Source organism: Dendroctonus ponderosae, unplaced genomic scaffold (assembly GCF_020466585.1).
Source record: "Dendroctonus ponderosae isolate FM_Combo_2020 unplaced genomic scaffold, Dpon_F_20191213v2 Dpon_F_20191213_6, whole genome shotgun sequence".
Taxonomy (NCBI): Eukaryota; Metazoa; Arthropoda; class Insecta; order Coleoptera; family Curculionidae; genus Dendroctonus; species Dendroctonus ponderosae.
The window spans coordinates 7,427,042-7,453,268 of NW_026018814.1; the positions used below are offsets into that span (position 1 = coordinate 7,427,042).

Here is a 26,227-nt window from a genome sequence, read left to right on the forward strand (position 1 = left end):
GTTTAGAAAATTACAAATTCCCGGTCCGGAATTAAGTTCGTTCGAGCACATATATGCGAGCGAGCTTTAAATAACAAAACAAAATAATTAAACGGAAAACATATTAGTCCCTAGCTAGTTCATTGTATATATAACATAAAAACATGTTCCTGCTTTGCTTTGTGAATCGTGAAATGACAAGCTGGAGTTATCGAGGATAAAGTTTCGTTGAATGTGATTTTCCTACTAGGAAAACATAACTGGCTTAGAAGCTTTTCATCTTGGTGACAAGTTATTAAGGAACTTAAAAAGTGACAATTTGTATGTTTTGTGACTTGCGTGTATGTCGCATTATTTAAATTATTACACTTTGAAATAATGCCGTGATAAGAATGTCGATTTCTCGTGGTAAATTTGTACTTTGACCTGTGTATCCCTTGCTCACGTGATTTTCACGTTAAGCGTTCGAAGTTTCGATAGCAAGATGATATTAACCTTCCGGTCTTTTAGACCCCCGAACATCCATACGAATATTACCAGGTTTCACATTTATATTTTGTTTTTCTAAATGTGTATATTACCATTTTCCAACAGACGAATTAGTGTCACAGTGAGCATTTTTTAACGGTAGCGTGAAAAATTTGCTTTCTTTTTACCTAAAAATTCATATTCAATGTCTTTTTCCAAGTGTCTCCAACACCCAGAGAAGAAAAAATATTTGGGATTTGTGTCCACTTTCGCACATAAGTGAGGACATTCCTATGCGATGTTTGTCTAGTGCCAAAAAGGCATACTGATGGAAATGAACWGAAAAACTGMATTTCCAGAAATTGGAGAAAACATAACGATTGGCAAAAKTSAAACTTCTTGATACCGCGCGAGCAACGGCTGTTTAAAAAAACAAAACCTYACAAAACTGGAAACAAATTAGTAACTTTATGAATTATTGCCTGTAAAACTTSAATTTCAAAAAGCTCTTCTTAGTTACATTAATCATCKATAAGTAATGAACAATTAACAACAACAAACAGAAACAGAACAAAATAATAGTAAAAAAATATAGTAAAAAAATATAAATAAAGAAAAAAAACAGAACTAAATAATAGTCACCAATTTRCTGCAATCAAAAMACATACCACATAAAATTRTTGKGTTTTTTRATTGCRTTTTTCTGAAAAAATCACAGTCYGCTGCTAGCAAACATCMAAAMYGARATAAATYTTATCTTCCACTTTCGCTTATTCAAAAGCCTCCGTTTTCTCAAAAAAACTCCTATCATTAAGTTTCACAACGSCATCWCCGGAATTCAGAAGACAGATCTGAAGTCGGCTCCTTTTGCCTTATTGCTTGTTTGTATTCAAAAAAACTCTTCCATGTTTCGCGCCTTAATTAAATAAGCTCAGGCAATGATAAATTATTGATGATCAAGTCGGGATTAAGTTATGAGTGTAAAAAATCGGCTTTCTATGGACAGGTCAATTTCAGTGGCTCCAAATCGGGATCTCTAGCTGCCGCCAATTAAAAGCTGTTTTTTAGTCGCGCTAACAAGCAATCAACAAGCTCTTTTAATAAAATCATATTTATCGATGAGGACGTCGGCAAGGCGAAAAGCTTCCGAACCACGAGAGCCGGAGCTCTTCTTCGGTCTCCGGCTTCTTTACCGACAACTTCATTTTAAGCGAGCCAAATTAACCAACCAGACCGCAGGCTCTTTACCAACGTGCCATCTTCAAGAAGTGGCCAAGATGTACCATCAGCCACCACCGAAGGAATCGTAGGCGTTCGGTACGCATCGGGCCGCCAGCTATTGGTCCAGAAGCGCCAGCTCTTCTCCCGTTTAGCGCCATGCCTGGCAGTGGCAATTCGTACGCTGTCTTCGTCACGTTGGAGGGAACTTATCGGTCCGTCAAGTTCGAATTTACGCGCGTACTTCGAGCCAACTCAGTTCGGTTTTCCCCGACAGCTTCAGCGCTGATTTCAGCTTCTAGCTTAGCTGCGAAGCTGACGTGATAGTTCTAATTAAATTGCTGATCAGGATATACCGGAAATGCTCTATTGACATTCTCCGAAGGAATTGAAGCAGTCATTTGCATGTTGTGCGTGACCGGGAAATTGGTCTTTGCTCTTCCTCGATCAGCGTGCAAAACTGTGCCAGTTAATAGTGAGTGAATGACTTAATTTTCCAACAGTTTGCAGCTGTGACTAAATTCCTACGGTGAAACAATGGCAAAGGTGGTGATAGTGTCTGCGGAACTGGTTACAATTCTGTTGATCAGTGTTGGCTGTCTAGTGCTTGGAGCGAAAATTTCTGAAGAACCCGGTACGACTACATTTTCAGCTACAGCTTCTATTCATTTTCTAATTATTATTTATAGGCCTTTGGAGTTGCGGGTGCAACTGCAGCTGGTCGCATATTGCATTCATGTTTACGCATTTAACACAACTTTAAATCATTAAAACAGTGTTTGCGATGTCGCAAAGGAAGCATTTAATAAAAAATGCGTGTTGGTACAGGTTGTTTGGTACAAAATTGCGTTCTCCCGTATTTTAAAAGCTGCGGTCCAGACAAATGGAGGGCAAAAATTTCGCTGGTCAAGCAGTTTAGACGCTAAAAAAAACTTGAAGCTAATTTTGCAAATTTAACAAAAAATGGAAATTTTGCGAAAAGTTTGAAAAGCTTGGGGAATATTTTCTTTTTGGATATTCGAATTACCCACTGAGATGCTGATGGCTTTAGCTTGTAAACGGCTTCTGCGATTTCATTAGATTTTAGTTTGGAGGATAAAAGTTTTGTCAGGGCAGGKACAGATWGGAGCATCAGGTTTTTAATAAAATTGTRAAACGCCACAATTTACACGAWCAACTAATGACTCCAATAYCCTTTTTTAATGTCTATTMATTTAAGAGGTCATGAAACGTTTRCCATTTTAATTTTGTTCAACAATTTAATKGAAATTGTTGYTTGTGGTGTTCAAAAWTTYTYGTTTTTCCAARTTTCTGAATTTTTATTCAGGAAACTGTTCGAAAATTTTGGTTCTGMAAATGCATCTTCCCAATGTGRTTTTCCGACAACCTTAAAAATAATTCCGGTWGGMMACTTAAGTGRTAAAAAAATTGCCGGATCRCTTCKGAGATGAAATTATATAYATTAATGKATKTWTATATTARTAACAACTAGATAGTTTACTAACATGGACTTTAWTATCAAATTGATCTGTTTTTTTTTTTAAATTCTAACCATCAATAGACATCAATTTTAACTGGAAACGTGGTTTCTATTAATATATTGCCAAAAAAATACAATTTCAATCTAATGTTTTTCTAGTGCCTGTTTTACACTACCAACTTTTCCCTAATCTATTGACCAGTGAAGTGTGCCAATCAATCAGCTTCTTGGCCGTCCTCGACTTTAAACTTGGATATTTTTCTGACAATAAATTAGTGCAATTTCAGTAAAACGAACATAAATTTCAATACTTTCGTTCTGTCGTTTTATCTTGTCATCTAAYAATTTKTAGATAATAGCAYGCGAGCCAAATTATTTCCCTCCGCCTCTAACAAACCGACTAATTYTCTTTATTAATGTGCTAAACTTATTGCAKACAACACAGATTTTCAACATTTTAAACACAATAAAAAAARWACGCTTTACGTTGAGACACAATAAATCGGTAATTTCTACCAGTATAARAAATGGCGCGTAKTCAGAATKATTTATATACAAAAATTCTTCGAAAATTTCGGAATTCCTTTTCAACAATCTATTAGTTGTGTTGTAGAACGAATTTTTAATATGTAGTTCTTGAAACGCCCCAACAATGGGCTTTTGTCTTCAAATCATACAAAATGCAATGAACGTGTTATGCCCACCTATGAGATTTTCCATTTCCATTGAGACTTCTACTTTAATATAGTTTTGAACAATGTTCTCTTTGTGCCATGTCGGATACCGGAAAGTTTCCTGGTTATGATATACCTGCTGTTATGCTTATATGCTTCTTAACATTTTTATTGACTGGTTTTCAGTCTCTCGAGTTTCAAAACTCGGCTAACGACTAATTTAGAATCTATTTCATTTTCTCGAACATTGTGTAAGATTAACGGTTGTATAAACAACATTGTTAATTGCAACAAAAATACTTTTTTCCATCTCTAACAATGGACCTAACACCCAACAACGCCAATTTTTCAGTTTTGCATAATTGAAATTTAATATAAACTCTGGTAAAAGCCCGAATAAACAAATGACCCATTAATGAATTAAACGGGCATTAAAAATGTATAATTTATACTGGTAATTAATCAATAAATGCGAATTTCGATGTTTGCCATTTATCCATATATAAATTTCATGAAATGTAATATTCAATTTTGTGCTACGCTTTTGATTTATGCGAACAGGCTTGAAGTGCGAGTTAGTGGGTACTTGATTAATTATGGATCTTATTGTTCGAAATCTTATTACAGCCTATTTGATTTAAATTGTGTTACTTTACACGCTTTTAGACTTGTATTTTTTCAGTTTCTATTAAAAACAGTTTTGTTCGCCTCCATGTTTGATTAGAAAATCTCTTTGTTGCCAAAAATATTGCTGATTTATAGTCATTGCGCTTAGTAATTGAAACCCGTTTAATGTAGCTAGTGAATTATTTCCCATATAAATGGAGCCAATATTAGTATCTATTTGCACAAACGAAAATTAATTCGGAAATAAAATAGCAAATATGGTATTAATCTGGGATTAATGCATCAAAAGAGTATTTAAAACGTATAATTTATATGTATGTATAATTAGGAGATAATGTAAAAGCCAATTTTAATATTTGCGCTCATCAGCCATTTCCGTTTATATCAAATAACATTAATAGTTGTAGATTTGCAATTGGCAATATTGTTTTCACAAGCCTAAAAGGAAATTATGATATTGATATTTGCTCTACACCACCAAATTCAGTTTAAAAAGCGGTGCTGATATTCAAAATTGAACGAAAATGCCCCATTTTATCTGACAACACTTCTGATAAATTGATTATACGACCAATTAATTCCGTTGCATTTTTCACACCATCGGTGCACAGTGCACGCATATCTTATCTCGTATAAGATATCTTGACAGCGCATATCTTTAATGCAGTAGAAGAGAAATAAATGATAACAAGTATATCATTACCGTTTAACCGCAAGTCAGGCGCGTTTTAAGGAGTTGGGACAGCTTGAATAACGACTGTAATTATAGTCGGATTTCAATATTCTAGTAAGAACAAAATTGATTTATTATACAAATTGGCTCTAATTTGGTAAAACCGTTCATACCGAGTGGCTAAAGTAAGATAAGCAAGATCAAGTGAAAGAAAGTAGCAATTTCGAGCAGTGAATTTCCACTGTTACAAAGAGAGATATTCCACAGTCCACCTGCATGAAATCCAAGAATGTCTTAATGTTATCCAGTTGAGCACTAAAAAACCATTCCAAGGCAAGTTGTAGCGTAAAAGCTGCCACATTAAAACAAAGTTAATGCCCCCTTTTCGATTCAGGGTCCCATGAAATTGGAATTAAGAACATGTTTAACGAGAGAGTGTACTTTTAATTGGTGATACCCTTATTTCCCGGTAATAGATGTCTATTGACTCGATACTTTCGTTTCGAGATAACAGATGTTTACTGGCCCGGCTAGTTTAGAGAAGCACATCAAACAGAAGTTGATTGACTTGAAAATGTAAAGGTTTGTTGAAGGGTAAAATATTCGAAGGCCGCAGCAGTGTTCACCTACTACCAGCAAGTTCTAAAGATGAATTTTAAAAGCGACAATGTAAGTTCCTAGACGCCATTTATTCTCACTAAACTACCGTCTTATGTATTTATATAGCGACGCCCTAGGGAGCACTATTAACTCTTGTACCTTCTCGAAGAATAGATGTACTATCGTAGTTTATTCGCATTGGAGCACTTTAGGAGGCGCCAAGATTTTAACCCGAAAGCCGAAACGCATCTATAAATCGAACTCTAAATAATACTCTTAGTGGATAATGGTGAGCTTTGAGACTAGTCAAAAACCCGGTGGCCGAGCTACATTGTGCTTAAAGGAGATAATAACAGGTAGTATAAAAGATGGAAAAAATCTATTTGTTGGTGCAGCTTTCCCGATGTTTTTGGCCGCAATTGCTGAATTCTTTAACTTGCTCGTTTCTTTCACCGCGCAACGTGGCAGTGCCAAGTAAGAAAAACTTTTATTTTTCAAGCAAAAAAGCATTTTTTTTGGTAGAAAAATGAGAACATAGGTAAAAAACCTCAACGTTTTATTTCGAATCATTTCTTTCTGGATATGCGGTTTCTGGGTGAATATTTACATTCCATGTCCATGTCCACCTTTTGCACAAGCATACATTGTATGCAAATGAAGCATAAATCCATGTCAATTATCGAATAAAATCAACATTAATGTGCAAAATGAGCCATTTAAATCTCAAGTAGAGTCCACTCATTTGATGCCAATGTTACACTAATTTCAATTAAGAAACGGATTTTGGCCTTTATTTGCCATATATTTCTCCGCGTGTCTGTTTTCTTTATAGAATATTCCTGGAAACGCAGACGACAGCAGCATTAAAATATTAGTGCTTCCAGAGTAAAAAAGCACGTAAAAGGGTATGGAGAAGGTACATAAAATGTTCTCAAGGTGTTTTTCGTCTTAAAACGACATTAAATATTAAGGCTTCCAACGAGCTCGATTTGAGTGAAAAAAAATATTTTTTTAACTTGCTGATTGTTTTGCTAATTATTCAGTTGGCCCTATTCGGAATATGAAAGTCTCCGATCAACAGGTGGAATTTCTAGAGCAAGAATCCTTCCCGGACGATTTTATTAGCGTCCTCAACATGCCAGATTGATTAAACGTAAGCAACTAAAACCATTAAGCAGACTACCTGCTTTAAGAGGCTCCCGGTCTAATTAGATATTTATTACGGGAACTCTCCAACTCCCCTCTCGCTTTCCAGGGTTATTTAATTATTTATAATTGATATTCAATAAACTTTTTTGGGCAGGGTGGGGTATATTTTTCAATTCACCCATGGGATATTGGAACGTGTTGAATTTTTTATTGAGTGATGAGAAAGTGACTGACTGAGTCGTATGAATTACAGGCAATGAAGCTCGCATTAGACTAAAAACAAGTAATTTTTATTTCTCAGAGTGGAGTAGCATATAAACCACAAATACCTTTTTTCCATGGGAAGCCCCAAAAGATTTAATTTGACCAATCCCAGAGCCCTTAAGGCTGGCGGCTAATTAATTTATTGCTCAAGTTGAGAGACGCTTGTCGATTTCACTCTAATGCCCCTTATTCCAAGTATTTATTACTTATTTTGTAACCCAAAACTTTCCCAGAGATTATCACCAATTAGGCCGGGATTGATGGAATTATGCATTGGGCAGGTTTCAATAGAATTTAATTTTAAAAGGAAGTACTAATTTTCGAATTTTTTTCCCGTAAAACTCCAAAACTAATTGGATGTTTTAATTGCGAGAGTTAATTAACGTTTAAAGTCTACCGAAATTAATCAACGCACAATCATGTAGGTTTGTCGGAGTTTTTAATTAAACTCCTAACTATTGAAATTGCAAAAACCTTTAGGCGCAATTTTATGTTGATGTGCATTGCTAAAAAAGTTCATTTTAAATTATAAATACTTAAAGGGTAGTAAAGGGTTAATTGATCAATTAGTGGCAGTTTTCCTGCGAATTTTCAACGCAAAATAATATTTAAAAGTTAAAATTGTTATCGAACTATTCCCAAAACACATGTCACCATTCCCGAAACGCATGTCAAATTACATAATCCGGCCGGCATTGTTTAACAGTCCCGGGTTTACGGACATTAATGTTTTTAAAATATCGCCACCAACATTTATATTTAGATGGGGAAATAGTTGTTTTAATGCCACAGTAGTTTCAGTTAAGTTGAATTATGTTTCGGGTACATTTGTGGAGTGATCTCATTTTATCACCCCTTTGCTGATCTACATTGTTAAATACCTGTACTGACCACGAAACGGGTTTAATTGTTTAGTGTTTCGGGTTTTGCCACTGTAATTCAATGCGGTAATAATGGATATTTGTAAACAACGATACTAAATGCTCAAAATGACCTGAACTACCAGCATGTTAATCCTGAGCATAAAATGTCAAACAATTCAGCTTTGAAATATTTATTGCACATTTTGTAGTGTTTATTGGCATTTTTGCAGTCCACATTTAAACACTCTTGTTGTTGCAATAATATACAAAAATTACAATAAAAACGCAAATTGAACTGGATAAATAAATGGGTAAAAACTCACCAGCTTTCCACCCCAAGATACTGATGTAAATTCTGAAACAAAAAATATCAAGTGTTAGCAAATAAGATTCTTCTAGGACGCATGAGGTGGGCTTGCACAATGAACGAGCAGATTCATTCCTTAACTCCAAAATTACGGACTTATGATTACTAATTCACAGGCACTTAAATAATTTAATATAATGTGTGCGTGCGAATAATATAAACGTCTTATTATAAAGGAGTGAACGGTGTTGAAGGAAAAAAAACGCTAATCAGTTTACGTAATTAAAAACCAGATTAAAAATATAAGTTATCCGGAGACATGAGAACTCGACAGATAAAAGTAACCAACGATATTTAATCTGGCCTTTCAGTCAAGTGGCCACCTTGGGCAAACGTGCAGGTTTCCATTCATTAATGAAAAACTGGTTCGTATAAAAGGAAATTAATCTGGTTTGAGACATTCTAGCTGTTCAATTGTTCTAGTATTGTTCACATACATTTTTGCATGGTTTGCTGCTTGCAAGCCACAAGCCAAAATGGCAAAGATTACTCACCGCAAAAAACAGCAGGGCTTTGAAAACAGTTAAAGCACCAAAGAATCCAATTTATTCCGAACTCGGTCTATCTTCCATAAATTTCCCTCGTACAATGACAGTGAACAAAATACCATTTTATCGGGATATTTTTGCATTCAATAGGTGTCAGAGAAAAAACGCTGAATTTCCCTACAATATTAAATTAAAATTTTACATGCGGGCAGCGGCAATGCGTTTCTGGGAATCTTGATCAAAAGGAACGTCGATTGTATGGCGTCTTCACTGTTTTTCCATCTGGCAAAGCCAAAGCAAGGAAAAGGAAATATGCGTCTGCTCGGAATCTGGATAAATTAGGATGACAAACAGTGTGCAATAATATACGAAAATGGGCTGAAATATTGATCAGATTATTTGTCCAATGATCCATTGTTTTATGTTGTTTTAATGTTTAAATCAGTTTCATTCCATCTAGCTATTTTTAGGGAACGCGAACCTCGAATATTGTATTTATTTCGACCTGTTCTTGTTCAACTGATAAAACCCCAAGAAAATTAAACCGGGTTATTTTCGCAATGTTCCTGCTCACAATGTAAGTGTCGGAATCATCCAATAACCAACATATCGTGGATCGTAAAACATTTTATATATCTGCTAATCGACTAAAATAAAAATTGATTTTCCTGCTGGCCCGTATAAGTTTTACGAGTGTCGCAAAATTTCTCTGCTTTGCAATTTCCCAGTTTTACGTTCGGTGAATGTTGATGTTTTGTTTTTCGTTGGATAAATTCTTGATGTCAACGACAAATTATCGGTTTTTTTAAATAAATAACAACATATTTTGTTTAAGACAGTGTTGTATAGTTTTAAACGCTTGCGCTCGGGAAATTGTGGATAATTGAGGAGCTGATTGATTGAAATTGCAGCTACAGTAAATCGTTAGCAAAAAGCCATGAAAGATAAGCTCAAATTTTAATTAGGCACAATCTGCCTTACACACCTTCCAAGTTACGTTGAAATTTTCCATCGGCGCGTATTAAAGAACAATTTTAAAGGACCTGCAATGGAAATTCTAATGGTGATTGAGCTGAGAAACTTAACAGCTTCAAAATTTCAATACATGAACTTGTAACTTTCAGGTTCCACCTAAGTAAGGATCTGAGCTCATTTCGTTGTAGCGCAAGCCTTAACCATGAAGAACCACTTTGTTCATATTTTTATAAACGTTGAAAAACATTTCAAAAATTAAAAATATCAAGATCCCTTTTAGCGCGTCCCGTTTGAACTCTGCTCCGTTTTTGAGGGTTTTTCCGCGTCCCTGCGATAAGAAAATGTTGAATTATATAGTAGATTAAGATTAATCCACAGATTTATGATTGCGTTCATTATTTATTAAAAGATCCGCATTAATTTTATCACCCTCTTTGTGCTGCGACTGGCAGGCTCGTCTCCCGTTTATGACGTGTCTTATTTCGAGGTTTTTGAAACGTGTTTTTCACCATTCAAGCCAAAGAGACAAAACAATTGAGCTCTAAGTATATGGAAATTAGTATTATACGCATTGCAGTTAAAAATGTGATATAAATTGCCATGGACAGTAATCGCAGATCAGCACGGTCATAATTCTATGCAATTTGAAATGCAGCATCTCGATCATTGCAGGTTCGTATTTCCTCCTGATACGATCGCCACTCAACGCATCGCACAAGAACAAGTTTCATAATTTTCCGTGCTACTCCTGTATAATCAGACAATCATTTATCATATGATTTTCGGAAAAAGGGCACTTAGGTAATGATTCACTGGTCGACCAAAATGATTAATTGAAACTTTAACGGGCCCTAGATATATATGGAATGCGTAATCGATTCGAGGTTTGGAAGAAAAACGCAGATTTTCGAGGGGGTGTGAAATTCAATTACTTGCGTGATATTTCGTTAAATATATTTACGACTTGATCCTAAACATTTGCATTTACTATTTGCAAGACATTCCTTCTACCACATGTTTTACGTAAAAACTCCATTTATAATAGATTAAATTTTTTGATGAAATACGGCGTTATTTTGTGTGTGAATGTTTGTAATTTCTTAAAAATGTTCTTATTTTCCCAGCAAAAGGTCCGATGTCTGAAAGTACAAGTTCATTCTAAAGAGCTCACTGTTCTCCATTCAAAGCTTTAACAAATTAACTATTTTATTAAAAAACTTTAGTGCGCTCCTTAGAACTAGACGGCCAGAGACTTATATCTTCCATTAAGTACTCATGTAGAAACAGATATTTTGATTACGTCCTGGACACGTCAAAATTCATATTATGAGTGAAAAAAACTTGGCGCTATAACGTGAGTAGCAAAGAGATATATTTTTCTTTAGAGAAGACATTAAATCGAAACTTTAAGGATATTAAGAGTCCAGGATATTGAACTTTTGATTGATGTACTTTTTAACATTATAAGGAACACGTGAAAAATTGAGATTTTCTAAAAAAGTCCGAAGTTTTTCACCAATGATTCAAATAATCATAAAATAATAATCAAAGTTTCCTTATATATAAATGAATCTTCTCAAATGCAGATTTTTCGGAAGTAAACATCAGTTTAATAAATCTATCTTGGAATCCATTTAAGAGGACCTTCACAGAACTGAGCACACAAGGCCGCAATTGTTGAGAAATCGATGTAAATTCCCTGATAACAATAAAAGAAACTGTGGCTTCGAATGCAAAGAATCTAAAAGTATGTCGCACGTCAACGATTGGCGCCAGCAGCTTGAGATATTACAAAAAAACAAACGTTCTGAAAGCAGAAAAGACGCATAATATCTATGGGTAATGCATTATTAATTAATTCTTGGTGCAATTATTAGCGATTTCCCTCCTAACTTAATAAATGTATTCAACACAAGAAAAACCGTGCAAAATATCATTGAATAAAGAATTATATTGTCTACGCTACGATTCCTGAAAATACAGGTATCTGATACAATTCTTAGGCTAGAAGAGACCGTAGTTTTCACGGCATTTAAAACCTTTCCGGGTTGTATGGGCTTGAGTGGTTTACAAGACCGCCACCTGGCATCATTGTCTTATATAGCAGAAAAGCATTTAGCCGTAGTTTAACTGATAACCGGAAGGTGAAAGTCATTTAAACCTTTTAGAATGACCACTCGCCTTTTGGTTAGTGCACAATAAAATCTACAAGCATTTTAGATTTAAACAAAATTGCCATTGGCTCAGTGCTTCTCAAATGAGGCAAATATTGAAAAATACAATTCCCACTCTTCTTTGGTCTTGGGGCAGTACAATGACTTGAGCAAATCATAAAGAGTCCCGACTGTTGCCCATAATCCATTGTCCCCCCTGATGTTTTTTTCGTTCGGTCATACATCTAAATATTCATGGTAGTTCGTACTCTCGTAATCTGTTTCCGTGACTTGGCGGATTGAAAAACAAAAACCTCTTTTTATTATTCGGATGCTCGGAAAGGAATGAAAAGGCCCTTTCAACACCTTTTCCTGTTGTAACGGTCGGGATTATGACATTGGCGTACTTTAAGCATTTCATTAACAGTAAATCAAGGACAGCTTTTCATTTAGATGTTCTTAATGCGTGTGAGTATTATCATATTAGGGTTTTCGAGTACATCTTTTAATAATAGATGTTTTAGCTCAAATTGTTCCAGAAATAGTTCAGGAATGTTCGAAAAAAGTAGCAATTTTAGTTGTAAGCTGTTGGTTTACGCACTTAAACCAGCTTCAATTTACGGTGCTGAAATCCAAGCATTTTGTTACCTTTGGGCAATCAATTTATATTAAAAGGGGTAAAGAAAGATGATGGATGGTGCACAAAAGATGTAAAATGTTGCTTAACAGCGTTAGCTTATTGATTAAAGCTTTTCTGGGCCTGAACAAAAGCACAAAATCCGGGTGCAAACACTAAGGCATTTTTCTTTTGTCGTTGAATCATGACGATTATTTATCGACTATAGAAATGAAGACAAGAAGGTTGCGCTTTAACATTTCGGCCAAATATCCACTTTTCACATATGAGTTTTTTAGCTTAATCCATGATTTTTCACTTAAGAAACATCTGAATTTGATTGTATAGGGTGTTTAGTTTAGAAAATGAGGGGCATTGACGGTTTCAAATAAAACAGGTGACAATAGTGAATAATTTTGAGTTATTTTCCATCAGAAGGACCTGGGGTCTCTAATTTTCAGGTGGTAGAAATCCTCGCTTCTTTATGATCAAACTGGTATGGACGTTGATGTGTTTCAAACGGTTTGCAAATTTTGCAACAGAAATCAAAAGCAGGTATCTTCGGATTTTGCACCCAAAAATCTAATTTTCAGGTGCGTTTTTTCACCTCCTAGAGTGCTAACGTTAACAAGAAAAATATTGTCAGTCGCACAAAACGCTTCTACAATCCTTCTATTTTTAACAGAGAACAGAGAGATAAAAGACTTGAACCTAAACTAAGGTATCGGCTCATGTTACACCACTGAACGTTTAAAAATCCCCTGATTGTTTTAGCTTTGACATACTCCATAGCGAAGCCTTTAAAATCGAATAGGGAACTATTTGTTCGTGATTACCACTTAAAAAGAGAGAATGTACAGACCAAACAATTAATTGAGACGCTTAGTAAAAGACGTTTTTCTATTACAAGCAACATGCATTTAATTGATTGAGATTGGGAAGCCAACCATGAGAAATAATGATATATTGGAAAGTGCAGGTAATACTGACAGAATCTGTATACAAACGTTCCAAATGCGTATTTAATGGAACGACATATCATCAATCACGTAAAAATCCAAATCCATATCATACCTAGATCGATTTCATTCTATTCTATTATTCCTAGATGAAACGATCCTGATCTAGTTTTTGGCCGTCGACGAATGACTTATTTACGAGTGTTTGATTTATTGTCTGCAAGCCAAAGAAAATCTAATTAGCGGAAAACTGATCGAGTGCTGAAATGGAGATTTTTTCAGTTGATAAAGGGATGCTATTGACTTTTCCTTGTTGCCTGACCGAATTGATGAATCTGTTTTTACCTGCGGATTAATTAGTTGCCAGTCGATCAGACATGGGATGGGGCAAGATGCGGAAAAAGTTGATTTTTTTGCGCGAAAAGTTCTAGTAAAAATACACTCGCTGACTTCATTTCTTCAACATGTTACTGATGAATTCAGGTCGATACATTCCAGTTAAGAGGAAAATTAACGGCGACCTATAAATGGGGCAGGCACCGCTGAATTTCCAAAAGCCGGTAACCAGATAAACCTCAAAGGGCGCACAATGCCCTTTCAGAACCGATTTAATCCCTTACTGGCAAAACCATTGCATCGACACCATACCTTTTGTTTCTTCGGTAATTAAATGAGCCGTTATGCAGTGGCGGCCCTAATGTAAAATTGCACAGTTTTTTGACCATAATCCACAAAAAATTTGGACCTAATACCTTTTTGTTGTATGAAAAACGACATTTTAACCAGTTTATTTTTTTTGTTGTAAGAAAATTTGAATGCACATAGGCGGTTAATTTCATGGGAGTTTAAAGCGGGTAAAGGACACACCTAAAAAGTGTTTAAAGTATCAGAGGGCCCGAAGAACTTAATGTTAATAACACAAATACTTGCTTTTAATCATCTCATATCTTGCTTGACGGGAAAAACAGTGAAACAAGGCTTTTGCGCAAGTAGACAAAAGAAAACGGTCTAGACAAACAATTTCTCAAACTCCGAAGAGTAAAATACCTTAGTAAAAGACCAACCGCATTAAGCTTGATAATAAATAAGGCGCTTTTAAGATGAAACAAAGTTAGGGACTTAATGTACAAAAAGGAGAGTTGGAACACTAAAATTCGAAGACGGATTTTATGGCAAACAGGAACCTTAATTAAGTTACCGCGAGCTAAACTGCTTAGAGAAGGTCAGGACAGTGTTTTGTATTGTAATTTTATCTAACCGCCAAATAGATTTAGCCTGCAAAGTTTTGGAGCTTTGATAATCGAAATTGACGTTATGGTTTTATTAAATTGCGGTCCGGAAATTTGGGGGGCAAAGCAATAGAAAAACCAGCAAACAAATGGATCGAAGCATTGCAGACCGAACTTCCGCAAGTTGCACGTGTTCGTGCCAGCATTTTCAAATATTATCTCAATCGCAACCGGGCTGATTTATTTCAACTTGCACAAACTTACCCCCAAAACTGCCCGCACAATTACCATCGGTAAGAGAATGATATAATGTTTTCTCTAACTCCGGAATTATCCCTAACGTTTGTCATTTTACTGCAGTCAAAATAACGGATGTTCGGGTCAATGAGGTCAGAAACTTCGAATTTGAAAGCTCGCGCAAGATATTGTTGCGGTTTTAGGGATTTTAGCCCAATTTAAAAGATTAAATTACCCTGTTTTTGAATGCATAATTTCAAGCGCAATAGATTTATAGTCTTTAAAGCATTAGCATCAATTTGATCTAAATGCTGCTCCAGTGCAATATGGGTCGCTAACTAAATACAAACTGTTTGCTTAATAATATACACTTTACCAACGCAAATATTTAATTTGTTTAACATTTAGTGCACGTATTATTTTACTATTACCGGGCTGTTTACCGTTTATTGTTCCCGTTTATATTCGCTTGAGTTCATAGGTTGGAACTTCAGAAATAAATCAGTTTCGCTCACTTTTTTTAAATCCTTGAATTATATTGTGTTCCATTACAGCGTTTATCATATTGTCTTGCTGTTTTTTTTTAGCTTTCGTTACATCCTATTGTGCTCCTTTTATTTATCTACAACCTTTAGAAATCAAATCAAATCGTTCATGAAAGGGCGAGCTTTAACGTAAACATCGGGATTACAGAACCATATTTTGAAGTATAAGAAGAATAATGCAAAGAAAGATGGTGAGAAGGATAATAAATAAGCTGTTGCACACCTAGATAAATGAGGACAATGTAAATAACGTATAATAGAATGGAATGGAGACAATCGGAGCAACACAAAAAATGAATGAAAACCAATCTTTTGCGCTAACGACAAATACTTTGATACGCAAAGATTGATACTATGTTGCAAATGATACAATATGCAAAAATAATTTAAAATATTGCAGAATTTCCTCGGATATGTTCAGTCATAGTCCGACGTTTATTTTTATAATTTTCTGGTCTGGATATTACGTGAAATTTACCTTTTCCAAGTGGGTGAAAAGTTTTAACGATTTGTTCATTTCGAATTCCCGTTCCTCGCTTTCGCAATGCTGCAATATTTATTTATCGCTCAATAAATTCCGAATCCAAATACCTGTTTTGCAGCTTGCTCATTAACCCTTGACTAATATTCCATTAGGTGAAAACAGTGAATATAACAATTACATCTGGAAGCCCAAAACTTGATTATGTGAAACTTACATGTACACAATTTCCTTAATACATAGATAATTCTTCTTTCCATGCGAATTAAAAACCGATTAACATGCAAGCTTTGTCAACAGATCGAAGTGCTGATCAAGAAACAGGAAAACGCATCGAACAGTCTGACCAAGAGAACAAAATCGTTTTAATCTATAACCAGAAATTAAGTGAATATGGGAAGTGCGAGATATTATCGAATAAAATCCTTGCAGCCCTTCGGTCATAAAAATTGTCGTCATTCAATTAAACAATCGGGAATCAATTGTTCCCGGCTGGAAATCTGCAGTTTTTGTCCCGTTGTCCAGTATATTTTCGATGTGACCAAATCTCGTTCTGTCAATGGGCGGAAAAATTTATAAGAACGGCTTTGAACGGATCGAGAGCCATAAAAAAACGAACAGACAGGTTTAATCCGGCGAAAACATTACGATATCCCATGCGGGAGAAACAATTGGCCGGAAACCCAACAAAAGGGTTTAGTGTTAGCTGGCCGCAAATAACGGACGACGGAAAATGAGTTTAAAGTGTGTATTTAAAGGATCGCTTTGGCTTTTCCATAAGGCAATGTTCGTTAACCATAAGGGAGCATCGACATATGCCACTGTTGAATGGAATTTGAAATGTGAAATAGTTCCGAACTATTCTCTTTACCCTCGGCTTTACCTGATGTTTCATGAACAATGACCAAGAAAAAATATACTTAAAATGCAGCAAATGTATGTCAATGCATAAATCTTATTACATGCAAACACAGCAGATTTAGACAAAGCCTGAAATTTCCAAAAATGAAAATGATAAATACAGTAGAATATTTTTCGACTTGTCTTGATATTGAAGGTCCTTTAGATAATCTAATCTAAAGCAAACTCCAAGTGCCAACACACTGGAATTGCAGTTGAAAAACATCCGGAATAAATTTATTGGGGATCTTCGATGTGGAGCTCAAACATCTTTGGCCGTTTAATGTAATCCAAATATCGGTTTGTTGACATAAACTTACATAGATCAGGCTGGTTGAATGGTTTATCGAATCGTTCGGCCACAGTTTAAATATGAAATTTCATGATTGTTTTGATGGATGATCGATCAGCATGTGGACAAGTGAGCGGCAGTTCTGTTTCGACATGGTGGCTAAATCAGGGGGCTGCCGTGATTTGAGATTAGTGTGCACACTTTAAAAGATACATATCGAATGAGTGGTGAAGAGGAAAGTGGAATGATCAACCGAGGAACGTGGAATATCAGAGTAACTCTAACTCAACGCATCGACACATTAATCCGTTTTAGTTTCGTTTGAAAATGTCGAGAGCGTATAATGCATTCTGTTTTAACGAAAATAAAATCCGGTCCATCAAGCTGGATGCGAAAAAGGTGTGGCTTATATAAATAGGGCTTTACAAACGCTTAAAAGCTGAAACCCAGCAAAATCGGCCCATTGTTGCTGGCTAGAACATGCTCAGTTTATTGAATAAAAATTAACTAAATACCCCAGTGTTATTGGAAAACTATACGAGTTATATGGAGAATATAATAATAGTTTTGTAACTTTTATTTTATTTGTCAATTGTTTCTTTTTACAACACAGTTTTTTGATTTATGGAAAATTAAAAAAAAATGATTCAATATACATTCAATTTCCAACCGTGTGCGATACTCATAGTTGCATTGCATTTTTGGAACAGATGGAGATCCGTTAAAGATACTAAAAATACTATCATTTGCAAGGCTTATTTTGAAATCTAATTTCTCAGAAACAGAAATATGTAGAAACTTGCGTTTCCTCCGGCTTTTTGTAAATTAAACGGGCTTGACTTTGACCAGGTGGTTTTCTCAGGCTTTGGGACCCTGAAATGGTCTGGTTTAAAGTTTTTTTTGTCAGCCGCTCAGTAGTAGTTTCAACAAAACATGAATATTGCAAATTTTTACTTATTAGACGCCGTTTATATGAAATGAAAAGTTGTAAATTTAAAATGTAATATTATTTTATTTTGAATCGAAAATGACCATTCGAATGGAAATCTGATGGGTAATTTTTTACTAACACTTTTTTATTTCTTTTCCTGATTTTTCAAAATATTAGGTTTACTAAACCTGTGCAAACGTGCAATCCATAATAACGCATTTTTAATTTCAACGCCTTCAATTATACTAGCAAAAATCTCATTTGCAAGGTTTATTTTGAAAATTAATTTCTCAGAAACGGTGATAAATAGATCTGAGATTTCTCGTCTTTCTGTAACTGTTATTTCCGATCTTCTCCGGCTTTGGGAGAATCAAATGGACTTTTTTGTGGTTTAAAGTTTTATTAGCGCTACAAGAATATTTTCAAAAAAAACACGAAAATTTTTTTTGTTTTAGTTTTTGTTCGTTGTTTTTATTGTATGTAGACAATGTATTTCGACAAGTGCAAATTAGGTGAAATACATGGATTTTCGTAACAGATTTTTTTTTAATTGTAATCCCGAAAATGCCCTTTGCAAGAGATATTTTGAAAATAAATTTCTCACAAATGGTGACATGTAGACAATTGCTATTTTTTCGGCTTTTAGAGAACGCATTGGACTTGTTTTGTGTCTGGTTCAAATTTTTATTAGAGCCTCAGGAATATTGTTTACGAAATATCAAAAGTGAAAAATTTTACTAATGAAACCTTCTGCATATTTCGAATGGGAAGTTGTACATTTAATTTGTCTTTAGTGTGAACCCTAAAGTGATTATTTGAATGAATAAAACAAACAAACTGAACATTCCATGTTATTAATTTGGGACTAAATCTGCTATATGAAGTATCGAACGTTAATGGAGAACATTGAAAAAATAGTTAAAGTTCAAAAAACCGATTGTATTTTTTAACTAACACATTATTAACTTTTTTGTTTGTTCAGAAAGATTCATTATGCAGTATATTTGGCAACAGTGTGATGATACTCATACTTATGCATTTTAGGGACAGACGGAGGGTTTTTCCCATAAATATAACTTGCAAGGGTTATTTTGAAAATTTATTTCCCATTCACGGTGACATGCAGACACTTGCGGTTTTCCGGCTTTGGGAGAATCACATGGACTTATATTTATCTGGCTTCAAGTTTTATTAGCACCTCAGCAATATTTTCTACGAAATATTAAAATGTAAATTTTGATAAATCTTCTATCTATATGAAGTGGAAAGTTGGAAATTTGATAACGTTTTAACTTTGAGGTGACTCTGAAAATGATAATTGGAATTGATAAAATAAACATCGAAATTATTTCGAATTTTCTATTTAGTACGAAAATTGCAAAAAATGCACAATTTTATCAATATGTCCGATGCTAGGTTCCAAATGTACTGCAATATAAAATATTATATATAAAAGAACGCAAACGTCGGCTGAAAATGCAACGAAAGTGAGCAAAACAGTATTCTGAAGGTTCTGAAGATGTAGTTAGACGTAGTAGTTTTAATATCGGAATATTTTCCTCATGTGTTTCAAGCGCAGTTTCTACTTCCTATAAAGTCAAATCACAATAAATGCACTGTGGAGGTTTTTCTTATTAGCAACAAATGCGCTTGAGTGTTCCTCTGTTAGAGTACAAAAATTGGATTTCATAACTTCCCTAATTTATTTAGGACACGAAGGAAACCTTGCGCAAACTATAAATTCCAACTTACGTTGCGGTTGCTGTTACATTACATTAATCCATACATTGAACTTTATTGTTGCTATTTAGATGGAAAATAAGAAAAACTGCATGCGAGAGAGCATACATTTCTGGAAAGTTGCTTTCACATTTTTTAACTTTGTTTTATTGATGTCTAGGACAATTAAATCGTTTCAAGTGAACAAAAACTTAGAAACAAGCTACCTGGAAAGCCCCAAAAGAAACCCTCGGATGGGTCATCTAATTAAGCATTTTGGACATCGCACATCCATCTGCTGGCTAATCAGGTCTGGTTGCATGTATATCAGGACGTATTTGCATAGACGACAACAAGATAAGCCCCTGCCCGGATTGACATAGGCCCTTTTCAAAGCAGCTTAATACGGAGTGTGTCAACACATCGGGTTTGCTTTAGATAAATTAAATATAATCTGGTTAGAGGTATAGAGAAATAATTGAGTAAGGCCAGAGAGAATAGAGGTAAATATATGCTGGAGCCACTCGATCTGAATCGGATAATTGATATTTGTCGAGGGCCCACCAACTAGTCGGATGATGCAGTGCGGAATCCCCAGTGGTCAGTCGAAGTGCATAATTGGCAGGCTGTGGAAAAGCCAACGGATTTGAAGAGTTTCCTGAGCAATTGTTGAAGAAATTGATTATTCAATTAAACAACAAGCCTTTTAGCTTTGCACCACAGAGAAGCGACAATCGGCGCCCACTTTATTAGACCATCTTTCAGACTCAATTTCATTCATTATTCTGGCTGAACTGACAGTCATCGAACTCTGCAGGAAATCGAGCAGGTGCAGCTTTTAATTGAAGCTACAACTAGAGTACTTCGATACCGATTTACTTCCGAATTCTGAATCATTGTAACTAACCTCATTATTATTTACGCTTATCGAGTTTGTAAATTCGCCTCACTTTCAACTTGCCATGTTCTGATTCTTCTCAGATCTATAAACACAAAACAGACCGCCTTTTGACCTTAACACAACTGCTAAACAACTGTCGAGTCTGAACATCTCGCTCTCGATAATTCTGCCAAGTATTCAAATCAATTGCGAACTAAAACATTTGCTGACTAATTGCCTAGTTTAACCGTGTCAGTTTTCAGCACTTTGCCAGTTTTGCAACTGTATTGATCTAGTTGGGAATGCATTTATTCTCCTAGGTGTAATAGTAGTAGTTCCTCGATGATTTCAATTATTTGTCTTAATTGGTCGAATTTTAGTCGATCTGTTTGAAAATTAGAGCCTCATCACCAACTCATCAGCGATAATTAACTATGTCAGCTTCAAATCGAACAGATATTAGACCAGCAGATAAGTTAAATACGGGAAACAATTGGCGAAATATGGTTTGGACGAACGGATGTACGGGAAATTAGCAAGTTGATTTTTTTCAATTTAATCGAATTATTTATTCCATTAAAACGTCCACGGCAAATCAATTTTATTTATCTATTTATTTATTTTATGCAGGCTGCAATGATATATTGAATATTTTCCAATTTTATTAATCAGGCCAGCCAATGACTTGTTATTTATTTGTACTGCCGATGCGGCATTTTCAGACAATTATTTATCGAAAAATGAACATACCAGCATGGAAATATGGGAGCTATTTACAGATTTAGTGTTCGCACTTATATCAATGGAAATAGACGATCGAAATTCTAAATGGAAATTACGAATTTGTCCAATTAATCATTCTGGATGAACGATTGGTGTGATTTTGTAGTTTTTTTTTAACAATGTAAATTTAGTTGTGAACTTTCATTTGTTGAATTTCCGAGTGTTTTTATTTAACTTACACATAAGGATGTTTGGGCTGTTTTCCCGAAATGTGGATTGTGAACGAACAGACGGTTTTAAATATTCACAATTTTGCAAATTAATCTGGGGTTTCATTGAACAGTTGATTTTAATTAAAAACTTGACTCACCGTTGATATGTATTGCATTTTAAGGCATTTGAAAGCAGTTTATTCAGACAATTTTTTAGACGGCGTTAAAAGAAATTCATGCAATGGAGATTAAATTCTAATTAAAATTGCTTGAAATTTGAAATCTACATTCTTTTCTCTTTTCCAGGTAAGTTGCTTTGAAGACAGTCAAGAGAATATTCTCTCTTTCATCCATATAATGAGTGCCATTTTTGAAAGAAAAGTAAGTAGGTATCAAGTTCAAATTTTTATCCGCTTAATGTTGTTTTGGTTGTTAACTTTGTTAGCAACATAACACTGTGCGGTTTAGTTCTTTCATATTTACATCTTTGTCTCTTAATTATATATATTCAATTGTTATTAGGTTAAACTGTAATGTTTCAATATATTTTGATAAAAGCTTATTTTTTCGTTTGATTTCAAGTATTTTCAGTTGTTTTTCTAAACGAAGACAATTCAAATTTTAAAAACGGACACACTACACTATAACGTCTGAGTTTTCTTTTGATCTGGTTACTTAATGTGTATAAATCGCAGTATGGCGTATAAACAGCAACAATAAACTGCTCAACAAAATTAACGTTACACATATAAATTTGTCCAAGCTTTGGAACTGGATAAATTCCGACTACTTCAAGCGATTTGGTTTCTGTTTGAAGTATTATTTAGCAACATTTATTGTCTGTTAGCGAAAGTTTTTATTAAAATTAAGCATTGCAGATAAATTATCTACAGGGTGGCAAATAAGAAAATGCAGAATTTTCGAAAGTTTGTCCTGCTCCTTGTTGGACAAAAAAGGTTTTTAGGATCCCCACGCCAAAAGTGCAAAGATAAACCAAATAGCTCGCAGCGTTTTTTCAATTTATAGGTCATCTATTCTATTTACACAGAGTGGTCTCAATAAATTAAATTTTCGATATACAGAGTTACATGAAAAATTACTCAAGTCAGAATTGCCTCTAAAATATGTGATCCAAGCATATGAGCTTCAAGTAAAGTCAAGTTTACTTTCGTAACTTAACAATATTTCGTTATTTCATCCAACTCGGTGAACTCGGTATAATTTTTTAGCTTCCACATGAACCCTAGATTTTGATAGTGGGTTCAAGAGAAAAAAAAGTGGATCACTGAAAGACTAAAATATTAATTTGTTTGAGACCACTCTGTAAATAAACGAGATCAGCGAATAATTCAAAATTTGTGTCAAGATATGAGGTGTATCTTAATACATGTGGTGTCGAAGTGGAAAAAACGTTTTTTGATCCTGCTGACAACACGTGGAACTTTCACCAATTTCCGATTGTTTCATTTGCAACCCTATAGAAAATTTATTGGGAGCACTAATTTTTTTTCAAAAACACGGGCTAACCGAGAAAGAATTGCATTAAATAAGGCTTCAAACAGAAATAAAATCTCTCAAAGCATTCGCAATTTATCAACAAACTTGGTCGAAATTTGTCGAAAAAAAGGGTAACGTTGATTTTGTGGAAATTCCGTTTGATTGATATAGGCATTGATTTTTTTGGCCTTTTTTTCTTATCTCGAAAATCATTGGTAAAATTACATGTTTAGTTTTCTGGGAAAACGTTGTGTACGATTTTGAAAATCGCCTTGACCAGAGCTTAGTAATTTGAGTAATACATGTTTATGGAAAAATAGTTTTGGATTCTCTGTTTTAAAACAGCAATTAAAATTTAAAATTCGAAGTAAAACTCGAAAATATCGAAATGGAGAAAAATGCTTGTTGAAGCTGGAAGAGAAACTCGTTACGAAAATGTTTTGAAGTAAGCATAAAACCCAGCAAATATTTAAAGAAACGTAGCAAGAGCTGTAATATTGCAAAGTTACGCTATGTGACCCGAAACGCAAACTTGAACCATTACAAGTCACATTTTTTATACAGGATTTAAAATTTACAAAAATCCCCTAAAACCCGGGAAAACAATAGCCATTGAGAGTCAACCATGTCGTCGATGTTTTTGCATCGATAAATCTGAATAGATCGGGCCCCTGTTGCTTGTTTTCCCCCCGAAAATCGCAATAAGAACTAATGACGCCCTGTCATCGCCCCATTTTAATACCCATTTTTCTCTGGGGACCCGCCGGGGGACCGGTTCATTCTTTGCTTATCCTCCACCATCAATCACAGGGATTTCGGATAATCTTCATGGGAACACTGGCAATTACACTAACAATTTTTTGGCTCATACAAAATGCCTTAGCGATTAACACCGATGTAATTTGTATAACCCCGTTCTTAACGCGGCAGCGAGGAAAAAGCTTTCAGCTACAAAATTTAAAGCAAATGTCCGTGTTTTTTTTAATCAGCCTGGCTACGATGGTCGCTTTAATTATCTTTTAGGTGGAGATGATTTAGATGGAGATCAATTTGGTGATGATACATTCCTAGTAGATATAATGTATATTAGGAGTGATTGGAGTGCTAGCGGCTGTAAACGCTGGCAACAGGCTTAAGAAATTTACCTTTCCGTTTGTCTGACAACTGAATAAATCCCGTTCGTCCTAAAATTCAAATTTTAACAATACCAGGACCGTCGTGATCGCACACCGGGATGTTCGCTAAGTCAGTTGCTTTGCATCGTTATTAACCACCAGAGAGATTTACGTGTCCTGACATTTCCCCTTTTCTGTCGATTGTTCTCCCACTGTTTCTCCCGTGCTTTGACTCTGGGGAAGAATTTACTGTTATTCACACTTGAGTACTAAATAAGTGTCTCGTTATTTCTCGGACAGGATATGGTGAGTGAAAAAATCAGTTCTCCTCAATCAATTCCTAATCTCATAACAACGGGCTGAAAATACAGAGGCAGATCCGAAATGATTAAGCGTAAAGAAGACCATTCGGGGTCGGGCAAATCTCCCCGGTGGTTAATAACAATGCAAATAAGCCGACTTAAACAATATCCCCTGGGATAAAGGCGGAATTTGTGTTGTCCCGGATGTCTCCGGACGTAGCTGGCTGAGGCTTCTGTTACGCAACTTTACTATAGCGACTTTAAAGCGAAATTTTCTACTTCCTGAATGATGTCGCCAGACATCCGAGAACTAACCCAAATTGAGGAACACGATAAAATGCTAAACTCCGTATCAGGAAGCTGAGCAACGCATGATTTTATCCACATGTTCTGAATTATGCTTATTTTGCCTTCAACATTTAATACTTGTTTATACAATTATTGAGCTAGCAAAGAGAAACTTTTGGAGAAACTACTTGCAAAACAAAGCCTTCAAGTCAACATACATATTGGGTAATACATCAGTGTTTACCATGAACCAAAAGCTTTGTGCCAATTTAGACGAAAGTTTGTTTCCAGAGTTTCACACTAACCGGCAAAAACTTTAGCAGCTTGGAAGCATGCAATACGTCGAAACGAGTGGAAGTTTCTAGTGACGCGACCAAAGCCCAATTTCCTTTCGGTTAGCAGAAGTAATTTTTCGCTTGCCAAAACCCGATGATTTAACACCTAAGACAAAACCGAAACGGTATATTATTGTCGCAATAAATACGTCTTCATAAACCACCAGAGTGGCATAATAAAATACGGAAAATTCATGACTGGAGATGATAAGGAGCGAATGGGGGATTCAGAAGACCCAAACATTTTACATATTTTACACGTGCGTTTGCGGTGGTGAAAAACTGGCATTTTCTTATGTAACGTTTCACGTCGTGCGGTCTCTGGAGTCGGGGTGCGTCGCCAGAAAATTTGCCTTGACAAATTTATTTCCTTCTGCTTAAGGCGTATTATGTCTTTTTTATATTCCGGAACGGCTCCATCTAAAGTGGGTTTCAGCAAAATAACCTGAATCAAGAAAAAAACTGCAGACGTGTAGGAAATACCCAATCTAGCAAGACGCTTTTAAGCTACGAATGTGACTTTCCAGAAAATCGTATGGTTTCATATTAATTCCGCAAAACATTTCAAGCTTAAGCGTATCCACATTTTAACATCAAGAGTTTGGCTTTCTGTTGCAACTGTCTGAGTTTTTGGGATCTTTAAGCCGTCGCAAAACATTATTTTTTCCGGTCGTTTTTGTCCTTAGAGGTTTCGGTTGCGAAAGGGCAGGAATAAATTATTCTCCACAACGGCCTAAAAACCCGAAAAACTCACTAGTTTCAATCAACCAATTATTACATAATTTTCATTTTAAAACAGAAAACACAGTCACGGTGCAATATTGGAGTGCCCAGCAAGCGAAACAGAACAAAAGAAAAACTTGAAAATTATGTGAAAAATATTAAATCAACTGAAATTATCGTGATTGCCCCGCAGGTTTCTTTCGAGTAATATAAGAAGAAACTTTTTCCAGGTAAATTGCACTTCAGACAAGTTTTCTGCGATTTT

The 26,227-nt window shown here is 35.2% G+C and overlaps 1 protein-coding gene across 3 annotated transcripts in view; it reads left to right on the forward strand.

The window, feature by feature from the left end:
- Positions 1-1,826: 1,826 nt before the first annotated feature.
- The window catches only part of LOC109540512 (synaptogenesis protein syg-2), a 203,298-nt gene continuing 178,897 nt past the window's right edge, over positions 1,827-26,227 (forward strand). For all 3 annotated transcript variants that reach the window (XM_019908931.2, XM_019908932.2, XM_019908935.2), the window contains exon 1: positions 1,827-2,299. In XM_019908931.2, the coding sequence (XP_019764490.1) occupies positions 2,203-2,299 (97 nt within the window). In that variant the 5' untranslated portion in view covers positions 1,827-2,202. The remainder of the gene's footprint in view (positions 2,300-26,227) is intronic.